Source organism: Camarhynchus parvulus, chromosome 8 (assembly GCF_901933205.1).
Source record: "Camarhynchus parvulus chromosome 8, STF_HiC, whole genome shotgun sequence".
Classification (NCBI taxonomy): domain Eukaryota; kingdom Metazoa; phylum Chordata; class Aves; order Passeriformes; family Thraupidae; genus Camarhynchus; species Camarhynchus parvulus.
In genome coordinates, this window is record NC_044578.1 from 21,563,482 (window position 1) to 21,577,441 (window position 13,960).

Here is a 13,960-nt window from a genome sequence, read left to right on the forward strand (position 1 = left end):
GCAAAGTAGCAGCATGACACAGCTGTCCTGGGAAGCCCCAGAAAACAAAAGGCCCTAGAATAAGAGCCATTAACAGAGTACCAAATTATTTTTATATAAAAGTATTTTATGTATAATATGTGCAGAAATCATATCACATGTATAAATATATAACTATGTGTACAAAATTGCAGCATGAAAAAGTTTTGGTGATCTCCAGTCCTGGTAGAGCTCTATCAAGAACCTGTAATAAATATACTTTACTCATGCTGTGAGGTATTTTTGCACAAAAAATAAGTCTATGTTAATTATGCAACATGACATGTCCCTCTCCTATGCAATGGCTGACGTACATGTAACGGGGGATTTTTTGGGTTTTTTAATGAGGATTCAGAAGATGAACATGCTGCTTATTCCTGCAGTAGCTCACAAACCACTCCTCCTGTAGGGAATGGGATGTGCATTTACAGCCACGCACAGGCATTCATTTGACTGTTGTGACTTGAAAGTAAAACCTAGCACAGCATTCATACCTTGCAACAGTCTGGATCTTAGAGCTAATCCCAGAGTTTCTCAGTCCATCTTGTCCCCACTCACCTCCATCATGGTAGATTACAAGGCAGAGCATAGCTCAATCACTAAATGCTTTTTAAACTTTAGTCCCCAATGAATTCATTCCTCTTGTATTTTTTTAAGTGAACACCCTAATAAGTAGTGTTAAGAAGTAACATTAAACAGAAGCGTACAAGCAGTTCTTGGTGTTCAACCAAAATTAATTGTTAACTGAGCTTGATTCTTCACTTTGAGGGGAAGTTTTATTTAGAGGAAATGCCAAGAAAATATTTTTTCCCTCAGTTCCTAGACAAGATTAACTGTATTCTTCTTCAGAAATAAGAGCCTAAAAAAGAAAAAAAAGAATCCCCATTAAAATACAAACTATCTGAAGTGCTCTTTTTTTTTGCCCCAATGTGTTAATCAGAGTCTTCAAGTTCTCTGTGACCCTGAGGAGGACATTCCCTTCAGCCTCACTGCTGTGTTTTTCTGACTGCCCTCCCAGGCCTGTGTGCCCAGCAGCAATCCAGGCACAGCCAGCTGGGTTGGTGCAATCTGGAAGCTTGTTGCAATAACACACAGAACAAAAAACACAAGGAAGAGCCTGGCAGCTGTATAAAACTCCCTCTGAGCTCCAGTCTCCACAGAAGTTCACCAGCCCCAGCAAGCAGCATGACCAGCCAGTCTCAGGGAATCCAGCAGCTTTTGCAGGCAGAAAAACGTGCCAAGGACAAACTGGAGGAAGCCAAAAAAAGTAAGTAGTTGGCCTGGTTTTACTGTACTTCTCAAGTGCAAGCCCTTCAGAATTACAGTAGCTCACAGAAAAAGATTATTTCATCTGAATACATGCACTAGTGCTGTGCCTTGACTGCAGCCAGGCACTTACTCAAAGCTGAACATTCAGAGTTTGCTTAAAATCCCCTGTGCTTGTGTCTACGTGCACATGTGCCTTATTACATTAAAAATGTTTTCTTTGTTATATTCATCCTGTCAGCTGCATTTGTTCTTCCTTTATCTCAATGTTGTTAATGCCATTACTGCCTTGCTATTTAAATTAAAATCTTACATGCCTTTGGCTGCCAGCTCTGAAGTACTAGACTCCAAACTCTTACTTTTCTTAATAGGTTTTGCTAAGATTTTTTAGTCTTCCTCTTTACTTGCAAAATCCAGTAACTTGTCTCCTAATTGAAGCTGGGCTTCAAAAATTTTATGAAAACTAAGGGGAGACTTCAGCACCCTGATAGTAATCAAAGTCACAGTAAAACCATGAGCACTCTCAGTACTGTAATAGAGCATTCACAGAAGTTTTATTACATGGTACAAGCAGTTATTCTCCTGAGTGCAGGTACAACCACATGAGTCATTGACCTGCACTAGCACTGAAACATTAATACTGTTTTTTGGCGTGATCTTGCTTCAGAAACCAGCAGCAGCATGCAAAGAAAATGGATGACAATGATGTCATGTGGAGCAAGAGTACAATTAAAGGAATATTGTTTTCCAGGGAGGAATGGAAGCTAAACAGAATAAATTTGTGTAGTTTCCATATCCCTTCTCCATATGAATCAGCATTGTTGCATGCTCATTAATCTTTAGTGTGATGTATCAATTAGTACAGCAGCACACAAAAATAAATAGAAAGGCAAGTCCCCTCCCTAAGTACCCAGGCACAGACTGCGCCTTGCAGACACAGTAGAGATTAAAGCAAATCCTCCCACCTTCATAAAACAGTACTCTCAGGCAGAAACCTGAAGGCAAGGGACAGTTAAGTAGTGTTTTGACCTCTTACACAGCCAAACTAGGAGCTCTGGGAGGGATGGTTTTTCCCTTCTCATGGAGGGCAAAGGAAACACACTGCCCCTCAAAGGAAGAGAGCACACTACCTGGAAAGGCACAGCCTCAGTGGGAAGAGAAGGAGTTTGGCCTGAACACAGACTGCAGAATCAGGCCTTAGCTTGAAGTGGATTACTTTTGGGTTTGGCGGGTTTTTTTTGTTGCTTTAATTTCATTTGTGTTTGTTTTTAAAACCAGAAGAGTCACTTTAGCTTTTTCTATAACAGTCAGTTAAAAAGGGAGCTTCATAAATTAAGGAACTCCAAAAATGAAAAGAGTAATTATAACATAAAATTGATGACCAAAGATGAATGTCTTGCAGAATCCAGACAGTTATGGATGCTTTTACTCTGCTCTGCAAAAGACACACTCCCTTGTCACCACCTCAGCCTCACTTGGAGTGCTTGTGATAAGAACAGGATTTCTTACAGATAAAGTATCTTCAGACCCCTCTGAGTCAGAAACTTGAATTAAACCACTACCAGTGTTTACCTCAACACTAACACACCAGTAGGAGTTATTAACCAGCTACAGAAAAACAGCTATTAAGAATTTTGCTATCAGTAAAATTATTCAGAGTAAAAATATATAATCACTATGGCTTTCTTTTCTATTACTTTTAAGATCACAATTTTTTGCATTTATAAAAATTATTAAGCAAAATTAACATTTGAATACACAAATTTAAACATAAGAAAACAACCCAGTGACTGTGAGGGAGCAACAGGCTGCCCAGAGCTGGGGAACCTCCATTCTCAGAGACATTCAAAACCCACTGGATATGGTCCCAGTCAAGCTACCCTTGCTTCCATCAGGGAGTGTATCCTATAGACTCCTTCCAGCCTCAGCACTTCAGTGTGATTCCATGAAAAACCTCAAGAATTTCCAAAATTAGCACATCAAGGGCAAACAGTTTAAATAAATCCACCCTGGATTTTGTTCTAAACCAAGCATTGTAGGTAATCTACCAGTATAATTCTACCTAGACAACCATGACATTCAACAGTACAAGTAGTTTTCAGAGAAGCTAAAAAGCAAAATTAAAATGCCCGTGTTGTTCCTAATTTAAGTATTTTTCATAGCACTGTCACTACACCACCTTAGATAACTATGCCAGCATAAGGTAAATACTGTGGGACAAGGGCAGAAGGAATTCTTTTAGAGGCAAGTTTGGCTATTCTAAGTTGGGGTTACTTCAGCAGTCTCTTCCCCACATTGATTCTGCATTTAGATCAAAACAAAGGATTGCAGAGTTTGAGCATAAAAGCTAAGCTGAAAGGCAGCACGTGAAATGCAACAGATCTGTGCAGTGCAGTTGGCTGACCTGTGCACACACAGCTGGGTGGAACAAGGAGGGAGGTGCTGCCTCACCCCAGAGTGGGCAGCTCAGATCCACCTGGCTCCAGCTGGGACCAGCAGCTGCTGCTCAGGGCCTGCTCTGCAGCTCTGGGCTGCCAGGGGAAGCACTGAGCCCTCCCAGCCCTGTGACCTCCTCTGTCACCCCAAGCAGGCATTGCACAACAGCACTGCACCATGGGTCTGGCTGCTGTGCTGGCACTGGGACAGCAGCTGGCAGCTTCTGCCTGGGACACACCAGGAACAGGCACTCGCAAGGAAATGGGACTAGCAAAACTACCCTGATGCAAAGCCTTCCGTGTTTACTGTTGATACTCACATACCCAATCCAAATGTAGTGTGAACACACATAATATTGTATATAAACAGTTAATGGGCCTAGGTTTTGCTGACATATGTGCAGTTGTTAGTAATGCAAAAGCCACTTGAAGTAACTGAAAAGATTAGCAAATAAAATTATATTGATACACACAAAACAAAACAAAAATATAATGCTAAAGCTCCTCTACACATGCTTTTTCTTACTCCTTGCTCAATACCCTTTTTCCTGGCATGATATCATTAGCTGATAACATTTATACATGAAAAATTATTAATATTTTAAATAATTAATTCAATGAACACATGCAAGGCTGAAATTATTAGATTGATTAAACACAAGCCAAACCAGTCTGCAATCCTTTGACCATTTGAACATGGTTCTGCTTTATGTATCATTTTTACTTTAAGCACAATTTGGATCCCAGAAATAACTGAGCATTGTCAGTGCCAAGACATCAATTCCTGAAAATCCTTTTGGGTAAAACAAGGGAAACAAATGTGTCATGAACACTGGGCTTAGCAAAACTCGTTCTCCTATAGATATTTATATATTCCCTTGAATTTCTCATGCCTAATAAAAAGAAAACTCAGATGAAAGATTATAGAAAATCAAATTAAAACCAAATGTTAATCAAAATAAGATATTGTAAACAGAATTATATCCATGGCACTCTCTTGGACAATATCCAAGACATATTTTATCTACTGAGAAAGCTATACATAATGCTCAGCTGCCTCTATTCTATTTTATTAAAAGTACAAAATCGTTTTCTCACAATGCACATCTCCAAATCCCATTTTCCAGACAATTTAGCAAAGACAACTGAAATGGTTCTATTTTAAGAAAATATGGTTAATTTTTGGCAGCTTCTTCAAATGACTTGATTTCTATGCAGAAATTCAGCTAGGAGCCTAGATGATATGTTTGAAAACAAAACTCCAATTTTAGCATTGAAGTTTTTGGAAAGTAAGATAACTTAGTGTTTGAACAAATTAGAATGCAACATTTTTGCCTCCTACTGTCTTTCTTACAAGATCTAAAAAACTCCAACAACCTAGAAGACACCAGTTCTTGTGGATCTAACCAGAGCAAAGTGTTTAATGAACATCACACAAATACCTAGAAAGAAGAATACAGCCTTTCTCTATGCTAATTACACCTTGCCATGTTAAGCAAGAAAATCCAATACAGTGCTGACTGGTCACAGCAAGTTTTTTAAAATTTGGCCAATTTAATACCATGCCTAAAATTTTATAGGCTGTGGACAAGGCAACCAGGCACAGCACAGCTGCTTTGCTGCTCCCCATCTTCAAGGATGGAAGGAGGGACAGAGCAGCAATCCTGGCCCCCACAGCATGACCTTTGTGGCAAAAATCTCTTCAAATTTGGGGCTTTCTGTACCTCACCTCTGTGATCCTGAGGAAATGTCATAGTGCCAGGCTGGTTTGCCCATCCTCCAGCACTTCTTGCCCTCTTTTTCCATGATTTTGGCTGAATTTCAGTGCTCCACCACCCTTCAGTGTGTAAGGGTTGATGTCAGCTTGGCTGTGCTCTGCAGAAAGCCAGCCTGGCAGATCAGTAAGGCTTTGAAAAGGGAGTCCTGTACTGCACAGCTACAGTAGCAGACAAGTGGTTAACAACAGACTGATTAATTAATTTTGGTTTGTCCCTAGTGGAACAGCAGGTTAAGCTCTAGTTTCTGCTTAACTTAATCAGGTGCAGCATATGCACCATCGCATATGTTGGCAGTTGCCGATTCTGTCCACAACGTTGTTGGACTAGCAGTAATTTACTCACAGCTTTTCCACTTAATTAAATAGGAAGCAGCAGGTTCCTGCTGTGCCAATCCTAAAGGCATCATGGAAAATGAAATGGCTGCCACCCTCCAGTGACACCCTATGTATTGTGCCTACTCCAGAGCACTGTCAAGAGCTGACACGTATGTATATATATACTCTTTGGTTCACTGTCTACATTGTCAGAGGCAACTGAACTCGTTTTAATCTCTCTCCATTTTCTGCATTTTAAATGGATATATTTATCTATCTGGTGGCCAAATATGCAACATATTTACTACAGATGGCCCCCCAGATGGAATTTGAAATTAAAATCCCACTGATTCTGAAATAATTTAATTTGCTATAGATATCCAGTTCCTCAGCTGGTGAAATTGGCAAAGCTTCATCGTAGTCCCCCTGACTGCCAGCTCCAGAGAATCACCCCCCAGCTCAACTCCTACAGAGTGGAAACTCTACAAAAGGCTGATCAGCTCCAAATTTGTAGAGGAGAATAAGGGAAACTTCAAAATACAGACTTGAACCTGGTTCCAAATTTTGTAGTCCAGACTTATGTCAGGCTCTTACACAGATCTGTCTGTTCACTCATCCTGGTCCCAACACTTCATACAGTGAGTGGCAGAAGCTGGGGTAAATCAGCCTTTTTCAAAGAAATACAAATGGTGGAAAAGTACCCACTAGGTTGAAAACAACCTCTTTATACATAAGTACAGTGGCTCAATGGGAGAAGGACTCTGAGAAATATAATTTCCCCCACATGAGAGCCCTGCACTGATGGACTGGGAGTCAATAAAGCTATCTGGCTCCTCAGCAGGCTGCTCTTTCCTGTAGAAAGCCTGTGTACATGCCACCCCCAAGGTTCCACAATAAGCCAACAGTCCAGGAATCAAGACTTAAAAGGTAACTCCCATGTTGTGCATCTCTCTGCTTCTACTCACCCATCTGCAGATAATTATTTTGAAAGGAGCAATTAGCTGGAGAAGTAATTTCCTGGTGAATCAGGTATTTTACCCAGGCTTTCGCTGAATCTCAGATGTATTAAAACAGTCTTCCTCCCAAGCTTCAGCTTCCTCATTATGCCATGCTCAGTGGGAGCAAGTTGCTATATGACACACCTGATAAGGCTTGAGAAGCCCAGCTCACATGTAACCAAACCAGTGTAACAGCCTGGAGAAAGAAAATGAGAAATATTTATGTTCATCTTCCTAGTCTAGACAGAGAATGTTTCCTAGGATTTCAGGAAAGGAGGAAAGGTATCTTTTGTCTTCTGTGCTTGAATTAAGAGCTTAAAACAAAAAAAAAGGTGGGGGGTACTTATTGCTCAGTGGTGTTAAATAGGTTGTTGCCAAAACTAAATAAATTAGTGTGCCACAAGAGATCAAGATGGCTCTTTCAACTGCCTAGGCCACCACTCTCACATTCTAGTGATATCCTAATTTAAGCAACTAAGCAGTTTTTCAGCCACTGAAGATATTTCTCCGGTTAAGGGAGCAACCTTATTCCCCCTGCTCCTAAAATTCTAGCTGTACAGCAGAAAGAGACCCCAAAAATCAGCACCAGCCCAGGTATCAAGTATAGCATACCAACATTCCATGCAAGAGGTGTACACTTAGAAAATTACTGTTTCCTCACAAGGTAGTGTAGCAGAATCCTGAGGAGCTCCATGCAACTTTACTGACTTTAAAAATGACAGAGAAGCCCAGAGGAGTTTTATGACAAGCTTGCCAGCTCCTTCATGTAGAACCTTAAACATGACATTTCCATCAAACCATTTACTCTTGTTCTTTACATGACAACCCTACTAGATCCAGGAAGGACCTTATGTCCAGTCCTGCAATGACTTACATGCTCTTGATTTGACAAGCCCATAGTGTTTTACCTAAAACAAACTATTCACAGCAAACAAAATTAGGTATGCAAGCAAGCCCGGTGAGAAGGAAGACTCTAGTTTTCACTACACCCTGAAATGTCACCTTACAGATCACCACCTTGTTTAAAATGAAAAGAAAAAAAAATTTAATCCCTTTCATGGTTTCTGTGCACTGGCAAAGAATTGACCTCCTTCTCTTAGTCACCCACCTCTGCATTTACAAAGGTTAGTAGAAGAGGGTAGAGGAAGAAAGGACAAAGCTTGAAAGTTGCAACTCAGTTTGGTAGTGGTTAAGACATCTTGCATTGTTTTGGATATCTGCCAGCTCTAAGCAGAATCCAGTTGGTGTGGGATGAAGGGATTCTGGCAACCAATCAATACAGGAAATCTTACAGAATAACGTCTTTTCCCATCCGTGACAACTAAAATCTGTTATCTGGCTGCTACTATTGCTGATGAAGAAAAGATAGATATTTATTTAAACACCAAGCTGTGATTAGAAAAAAATGCATTTGTGTTGCAGGAAGATGTCTACTTGCAGAAGGACTTCTGTTGTCAGCAAACCAAGAAGCTCTTCACTTGATGTGTGCTTCTGCACAAGAAGTTAGTCTCAGAAGAAGGGTACTTGCATGACTGGCTAGCAGTCAAAAAGTATTCTAAATAAATCACTTTGTCTCTTTTGACCATTCTTGTGCAAATAAATCCAATGGACAAGACTTTCAGCTAAGTCAGTGTTCTACTATGGCAGCTAAAATATCTCTGGTTTGGAGAGATTCATCGTTGGGGATACGGGGAAGGTATGAAATAAATGCCTCTTTCTTGCCCCTCTAGGAAAGGGTAAAAGGCTGAAGCAGGCTAAGGAAGAAGCCACAGCTGAGATAGACCACTACAGACTACAGAGGGAGAAGGAATTTAGAAACAAGGAAACAAACGTAAGTAAGAAACCTGTGTGTATTCTTTTGTCTTACCAAACTGTTCAATAGTAAACCAAATTTCTTCCAAGAGTATTGCCTGGAGACTCCTGCAAACCAGTGGGGTCATACTGATCAAACACAAGGGTGTCATCTACAGTGTCTATATGCTTCATTTGGACTTTTTCACAGGCTTTCAATGCATTTGTAGAAGAAATTGTGGACATTCACCACTAAAATGGTCCAGATTCCATATTTGATTCATGTTTATGCAAATTTTCTCATACTATGAGAGGCTTTATATCCATCCATAATTAAGAACAACAACAGAAAAATAAATATTGAGGATAGAATGACAATACGCAAGATCTTTTTTCAAAACATGCAAAAATTTTTGCCTGGATATCAAACAGTTTTGCTTTTTCACTCATTGAGGTCACCTAACTCTAGAGATGTGCAGCCTAGTTCTGAATTTTCTTGTGGCTTCTGAGCCAATGTAATATTTTAGCAGCTTTGAAATGACACTAGCATAAAACATGTATGGGAAAAAAAAAGGGAAAAACCTTCAAGGTCAGCAAAAATCATAAACTAAGCAGAGCATTGCCTGCATTCTGAGAGAAAAATGTCCCCAAATTCAGAAGCTGAAGAAGAGAGGAAAAACACATAGAAGTGTAAAAGTTTACTATCTCAAATGACAACATTAGCGTGAGCCGAGAAAGTGGGTCTGCAGAGGTTCTTCTTAAAATTATAATACTTTTCTTGAGACTTTTCAAAAGTATTTAGTGGCTGGATAACATGCAACCATCTGGGATCTCTAGAAAGTTACTTTCCCCAGTGGAAAAATTCAGTTCCATAAATCTGGTCTAGGCTGTACAACCTTTCCCACACACAACCCTCGCAACATGTCTAAAAGTTATAATAAAATGTCAGCTAAAAATAGTTATTATAGAAAACTATAATCCTTTCCCAATACTTATTATTATGTCTACAACCTACATTTGTTCCAAACTGAAAAATGGTTTACATGTGGATTATGGACAAATGTCTTACTACGTTGCCAGGTACTGATAGACAGAACAGGGAAGGTGGCCTGTGCAAAAGATCCTTTTCTTTCTTTTAAGGGCTAAGTTGGGCTGAAACCACATGGAAAACAGAGTTAATGACCCCTCCCTTGTTTCTGGTTGTGCTCTAGGTACCCCACTAATATACCACAGGTTAGCTCCACCTGCTAGTCCACCCCAGAGAACCGTGGCAGAAACAAGAACAATATGTTACTTATTCCTTTCTTACTCTGCCAGCATGCAGAAATGTCTTCTTCTCTCCACATGGAATTCTTTAGCTGGAAATCAGTTTCTCTGCTGGTATCTGAAGGACTTTTCCATAAGGGAAGAATTCAAGGGATGTTGGGGCAGTGGGGGAGGAGGGAGCAAAGTCACAGATTTGGAACGTGTGCATCTGTTTATAACATAACCTTGCTAAAATGTTCAGTGAGTCCAGAGTCAATTAAATTCTAAGCGAATGTCCTGATATTAACTGTGCCAGAAGCTGTCTGGTATTTCGCCAGATAAGAAAATGTAACATTAAGACCTTGTCTGAGGCCTGTTGAGGGTTATACATCACTAACTGCTGAAGACATTTCAAGTACTCTGAAACTGTAATTATGCATTTTCAGGAAGGCTTTTCCATGTTTGGTCCTTAGCTGCACTCACAGGCACTCTCAGTGAGGCCAAACGAAGGCACACAGTGATAGAACTTAGTTGCCTAGTCATTAAAATAGAAAACAAATTAAAATGAGCCATATAAAAGACAAAACATGCACAATGTTTTTCCCACAGCAAGCTGGGAAACTTTCATTACATAGGGAGATTCCCATTGCTAATGAGCACATGAAAGTTGCCTTTAATCCTGTTTTTATGCCTGCAGTTGAACCCAGATCAAACCCTCACTGTTCAGAAGCACTATGATGTGTTTGTGTTATGCTTGTGCTACATGATGAAGAAAAGTACAATAAACATGGTTATATATAACCTCTCATTTTGCTCAGAGGTCTTCTGCTTTTCAGGTAATGGGCTCCCAAGGTAACCTCTCTGCCAAAATAGAAGAGCAAACAACAGAAGCCATCCGAAACCTCACAAGCAGCTACCACAGGAACATGGAGAGCATGATGAAAAAGCTCTTGAGCACAATATTTGACATCAGCCCTGAAATTCACCCAAACTTCAGACCTGCAGTTTAAGATTCATTGATGTGCTGTGTTTGCAAAGCAAAGTAGCCTTCTTTCTTGATAAGCATAAATACTTCCTCATGTATTGTTTCTGTATGTGTGAGAAAAAAAGAGCACTGAAGCCAAAAGCACACAATTTCACACAGGCTTTTGATGTGACAGGAATTATACAGGGTTTCACAAGCATTTGTTGGAATATTGTTTCCTGTGGCTAAGCCCCTGTCATTTAGGCAGGGACAAGTCAACAACAGCAAAATAAATGATTATTTGACACCAGCAGGTTTTCAGTGGGAGTCTTTGTTCCTTTTGTCTTATAAAATGTTCTGTACTTGGATATTATGTTGCATAAAGTCTGTTTATCCTAATCTTTACTGCACTTCAAGTCACATGAAATAGAATATCACAAGAAACAAAAATGGAACATTTCTGGTTTTTTGTGACACATGGAGTGGTCAGGTTATGGACCGTACAGGAACATTTGATTTTGGTCAAAAATAATAGGTCAAAGCATTTTCAATTTTTCTATGCTAGCTTAAAGCAAAATGTAGTTAACTTGTACAAAACTCTGCTTAAATCCATACTTAAATTATTATACTAAAATTTAACTACACCACAAACTTTATATAGCTTTGTTAAGTCTGAAAAATGAGAACAGGCATAATCATTATTTACAAAATTGCTATGGTGCAAGGGGCAGGCTAGCACATGTATTAATTCCATACAGTTACCCTGAAAGCATAGGAACCCAAGGGCTCAAACTCTACACCAGTTATGCTAAATCCTGAATCCACAGGTTGGCCACCAGAAATCACATCAGCTACACCTCATTTCTGTTACCCTAAGTGACCCTGGGTAATACTTCTCTGTGCAGGAGCACAGATTTCCCTTGGAATAAATTCTACTGAAGTTGTGAAAATACAATATGATCTGTGCTCTCAAGGTGAAGCCCATTCAGTCTGATGGGAGGCTGATGGGAGGCACTGATAAAGTGGGGGTCTGACACACACCTGCACTGTGAACTCCTTTAATGCCTTGTCTCCACTACAAAATTACACCAAATTAGAAGCTTGAGAAATGGCAATGACTAGCAAACAGTAGCCATGATTTTCAGTCCACACAGAGACAGACAAATCATTTCCATTTCACAGCAGCTAGTCATAGGCAATCTCCTGTTCCAGCAAGGTTTACACAGTTGACATGCTGTCATGTGTAAAATGACCGTAAAGCTGTAGTCAACCTAATGTCAGCAAACACGAGTCCTCAAGGCTGTGCCTGGATACCACATAATCTCCAAGCCCTGATTGTTACAGTCTCCTGTGCTTGATTATATTCTCTGGGGACCCAAGGATGCTGAGGAATGGGAAAGAAACTAGAAATCCTATTGATACCAGCTGAATGGCTCATTTATTTAGGAGGGCTTTGAATCACTGTGTGATAGGTTTTGATTTACTGAGAGGATGAAGGCACTCCAGTGCCAGCCCATGTGCAGGACCCAATGCAGGCACCTTCCTGCACACCTGGGGACATTCAGGGCTGTCTCACAGCCCCGGGGCACATACCTACAGCCCCAGTGCAGTGCTCAGCTGTGAAACACAGATCTGTGAGCCTAAAGAGTCCCCAAGGTGGACACTAACACCTCACAGGGTCTCACTGCAGTGCTCAGACTGCTCCGTTCCCTCTGGGCTACGTCAGCACCCTTGCCTCCAGCTATCACTTCTAAACATACAGAAATGTTGCAGGTTCAGCTGCAGAACTGAAGCAATGGGGCTCCCATTGGCAGCTGCATGGGATAAAACACCCCCACCCCACTATGGTGAGAGCAGCAACCCAAGTTACATGAAATAAAGGTTTGTCTTCCTTGTTACCTTGCTTCTTTTGATGACAATCCCTCTCTCCCTCATTCTTGCCAAAATCTGTCTTCTCTCACCAAGTGCTCCTCTTGCAAAGCCTTCAAGGCTGTCTGTACCCTTCTGATCCTAATGGCCAGGGACACATCTCTTATTTAAATATCCTCTTTCCTGCAGTCACAGCCATGACCTGCCTGTATTCTTGTTATCACCTGCATACCTGAGGTACACACTTAGGTTATGAAACTTTTTTGAACATGATTATGATTAATTTGATAAGATTAGGTCTTTGATCTCGAGATACAAATCTGAGAGCATTTACTCTCCTCTACATTCAGTCCTACTTCTGGCCATAAAAAAAGATTGGTCATACCATCACTTTTAGATGTACAGAGGTAAGGGTCAAACTAGACTTCATATAATTTGGCAAGATTATATTCAATGAAGAGCGTAAATTACCAGCTGCAGTAAGGGAATATTGGGGTGCCAAGAAAGCACATGCTGAGTTTTTAAGGGCACAAAATACCTTGTATGTGACCGTTACATACTCATGATAATGGCAAATAATTTTTCCATGCAAAAGGAAAAAAAGGACAAATAATTTCTTTCTTTTTTTTTTTAATGCATAATAGAAAGGTAAAAATGGTTACTCTGAATTAGCAGTCACCTCTCAGGGATGATTACAAATGCCCTTTCATCTCTTGGGGATATTCCCAGACCCCCAGGAGCCCCCACAGTCCTCACAGTGCCCTGACACTGTATTACCTAGGACGCACCAATGCAGTTGCCAAATAAAATGGCACTATCCTACACGTCACAACAAAAACAGATTTTAAGACACAGAAAGCCACACACAGATAGCACTTACATAAACCTCCCTTTTTTGTTTTATAATCACCACTGAAATCAACTGCAAAACTCCCACAGTGTGACATATTAGGACTGAAACAACAAACCTGAGTTTCCTAGATTGGTCCAATTCTTCACTGGCTTACAGGACAGGGGTTAAAAAGGCTCGTTCTGTCTGGAAATGAAGACCTGTATTAATCAATAAATTCTAAATCTGCTGATTCAAGTATCTCAATTAACAACTAGGTCATAAATAACAACAACGGGTCATACCAGTGGAAAGTACAAGAACTGTTTTATACAACTCATGACATGGATTGGGCTGAATTTCTCTGGCTGTTCTCCCTCAAAATTCTCCTTTGAGTTATAATATATGAGGATGTAGTGATGTGGTTCCTATTCATGGGTGATGAGGGCAGAT

General features: G+C 40.3%; 2 protein-coding genes across 2 annotated transcripts in view; one reads left to right on the forward strand and one right to left on the reverse strand.

The window, feature by feature from the left end:
* PTPRC (protein tyrosine phosphatase receptor type C) overlaps nucleotides 1–6,830 on the reverse strand; it is an 86,953-nt gene extending 80,123 nt beyond the window's left edge. Inside the window, exon 1 of the mRNA XM_030953891.1 lies at nucleotides 6,777–6,830. The gene's annotated coding sequence lies outside the window, so the exon portion shown is untranslated. The remainder of the gene's footprint in view (nucleotides 1–6,776) is intronic.
* Nucleotides 1,170–10,855, forward strand: ATP6V1G3 (ATPase H+ transporting V1 subunit G3). Its single transcript, XM_030953893.1, has 3 exons — nucleotides 1,170–1,285; nucleotides 8,540–8,640; nucleotides 10,682–10,855. Exons 1-3 carry the CDS (start codon nucleotides 1,204–1,206, stop codon nucleotides 10,853–10,855), a joined length of 357 nt encoding a protein of 118 aa, XP_030809753.1. The 5' UTR covers nucleotides 1,170–1,203.
* The last annotated feature ends 3,105 nt before the right edge of the window (nucleotides 10,856–13,960 follow it).

Coding starts and splice junctions, on each gene's coding strand:
- ATP6V1G3 (XM_030953893.1), top strand. CDS start 1,204: ATGACCAGCCAGTCTCAGGGAATCCAGCAGCTTTTGCAGGCAGAAAAA. Junction 1,286..8,539: donor ACTGGAGGAAGCCAAAAAAA/GTAAGTAGTTGG, acceptor TTGCCCCTCTAG/GAAAGGGTAAAAGGCTGAAG. Junction 8,641..10,681: donor TTAGAAACAAGGAAACAAAC/GTAAGTAAGAAA, acceptor TCTGCTTTTCAG/GTAATGGGCTCCCAAGGTAA.